Source organism: Penaeus japonicus, unplaced genomic scaffold, assembly GCF_977035675.1.
Source record: "Penaeus japonicus unplaced genomic scaffold, GWHDUDI00000001_assembly GWHDUDI00000011, whole genome shotgun sequence".
NCBI classification, from domain to species: domain Eukaryota; kingdom Metazoa; phylum Arthropoda; class Malacostraca; order Decapoda; family Penaeidae; genus Penaeus; species Penaeus japonicus.
The window spans coordinates 3,491,597-3,494,096 of NW_028234413.1; the positions used below are offsets into that span (position 1 = coordinate 3,491,597).

General features: G+C 31.7%; 1 protein-coding gene across 4 annotated transcripts in view; it reads left to right on the forward strand.

The window, feature by feature from the left end:
- The window catches only part of LOC122255506 (uncharacterized), a 14,453-nt gene that overhangs the window by 2,615 nt on the left and 9,338 nt on the right, over positions 1-2,500 (forward strand). For 3 of the 4 annotated variants that reach the window (XM_043019631.2, XM_086541517.1, XM_043019630.2), the window contains exon 2: positions 2,200-2,468. In XM_043019631.2, coding sequence (XP_042875565.2) covers positions 2,223-2,468 — 246 coding nt within the window. In that variant the 5' untranslated portion in view covers positions 2,200-2,222. Of the gene's footprint in view, positions 1-1,511; positions 1,630-2,199; positions 2,469-2,500 lie in introns of those variants that run through there. The other variant, XM_043019632.2, reaches the window with a different exon arrangement.

Genomic DNA, 2,500 nt, shown 5'->3' on the forward strand with positions numbered 1-2,500 from the left:
ATCTGATTAATTAAGTAGATTGAATTGTTAACAAGTAATGAGTACAAAATTCTTAGATATTAATTTATTTGATAATGCTCATCATGTGTACAATTTGTTGTCCTCTCTGGTGATTTATTGTAAAATAAATTTATTTACTGTACCAAAATATATATGATGGAAGCTTAGTGATTGAATATGGAAACTATTATATTTATATGAATTAGATTACTTGTATTTTAAATCAACAATAATCATGTCATAGATGAAAAATTTCCAAACATTTATATATCTGTTCCATGTCCTGTATACTATAATGACGTCTGAAATTGTAATTTTGCCCCCAAAGCATCAATAAATATGATTATTTGTCTGGCTAACGAAAGAAATATTACTTAGTATATTGCTTTCATCTCCCAATACAAAGACACATCTTGGCTGCAACCTACTCTGGAAATTCCTTCCCTGCAGGGCTATGGCTCATGTCCCATTGAAGATGGACAGACATGATCTTGCCTGCACAGGGATGTTTAGGATCATATTACCTGGCAGAGTCATGCAAATATATGGTTTTTTTTCTGAATTGTTGAAATGCGTCTTTGCTTATTTGCTTACTTTTTTCACTTTTACTGATTGTCAGTGGATCACCATAATTAACTTTGGTATACATCTACTATGTTTTCAGAATATGTGATAATCTTACATGTTCTGCATATATTTGAAATTCAACAAAAATTCCCTGTTCCACCTATGCTGACCATGCAAAAAGATATCTAGGAAGACAACTAGCTTGTGCATGTTTCACACTTTCACTCGGGGAGACATTTGGCCATAAAGGTCCAGTGAATGAGTTTTCTTTACTGCACAAAGCTGAACTTCCTCAACAGAGTTTTGGATCTTTGTAAGGAGAGAAGTGCACAGGTCAGAGTTACTTTGCAAAGTAAACTAGAGTTATTTTTATTTTATTTTCTTGATATCACGTGAGTTTTTTTTACTAATTTCATGCTTCAAGAGATTTAAAGTTCTTGATAACATCTAACATTTCCTTACTGAACTCTTCATGTTCAGGTATTACAAACTGAACACCATCAAGAAATGTTGCAGCCCATCTGTACACACGTTAAATTAACCCTTTTTAGTCTTCGGGGCCACTGTAGTGTATTTGACTCGCGTGTTAAAAGAGGTAACACTTTCTGAATTTACAACCAAAGAGCATGCCATCATTTTTCAATAATCTGTTTTTATTGTGAGGAGCACTAGATCATTTGGAAGGAATGTGTCTTGCTGGACACTGCTTTGGTGGTTTTGGGTCACAAGGCAAATAATACTTTGGCACATACTCTATGTATCCTCTTTTGGATCCAAAATTACTGATCTGGCAAGAAACAGTTGTAAGCAATATGTATTGAATATTTATATTATGTGATTTATTATGATACAGTAGTAAGGACAAATACAAATAAACCACAAGATGATTAACATGATTTGATATTTCTCGTAAACAGACTCGACTACCATGTTATCTCAAGCAGGAATTAATTTAGTAGAAAATATTGATCTTGGGGGGAAATGCTACTTATAAAGTTTAAAGTATAATTCACGTATTAATGCCTGATGTACCTGATACACTTGCTGCAATAAGAATCATAGGTTAGTAGCAATAAGGCAAACGGGAAATAGTGCCACAGAGCTGCAGTTATCTTTTACATTGATCACTGTATAATTTCAATGTCTTTGTCAGTTTTGTAGGCCTAACTTATGTTTTCTTGCCTTTTTCCTCCCCCTTTCATGCCCTCTCTGTCCGTGTGTGTGTGTGTATGTGTGTGTGTGTGTGTGTGTGTGTGTGTGTGTGTGTGTTAATGTGTGTATATATATATATATATTATATATATATTATATATATATATATATATATATTATATATATATAGATATATATATAGTATATATATATATATATATATATATATATATATATATATATATATATATATATATATATATATATATATATATATATATATATATATAATATATATAATATGAATATATATATATAATATATATATATATATATATATATATATATATATATATATATATATATATATATATATATATATATATATCTATATATATATATATATTTATATATATATATGCATGCATACACAAATATACATTCTATATGTTTCATATATATATATATCTCTTGTTCCAGTTCCATGACATATTGGCATACTCATGGCCCCCAAAAAGAAACCAGTGCCACAGTCCTCGAAAAAGAAGTCAACACCCAAGAGGTCACCACCTAAGAAACCTGGAATTGGGGTAATCTCTCCGCGCAGATCTCCGAGGTCTCCACACATTGTCAGGAAATTGCCCAAACGCTCCCTTCCTTATACTTCACCCAAGGCAGCGATACCAGCCAAGAGGAAGAGTCCAGATGTGGAGAAAACACCTACACAAAATGTTCAGAGACGGTCGAGTGTGAGTGATACAGGAGAAAAATCATGTGATTT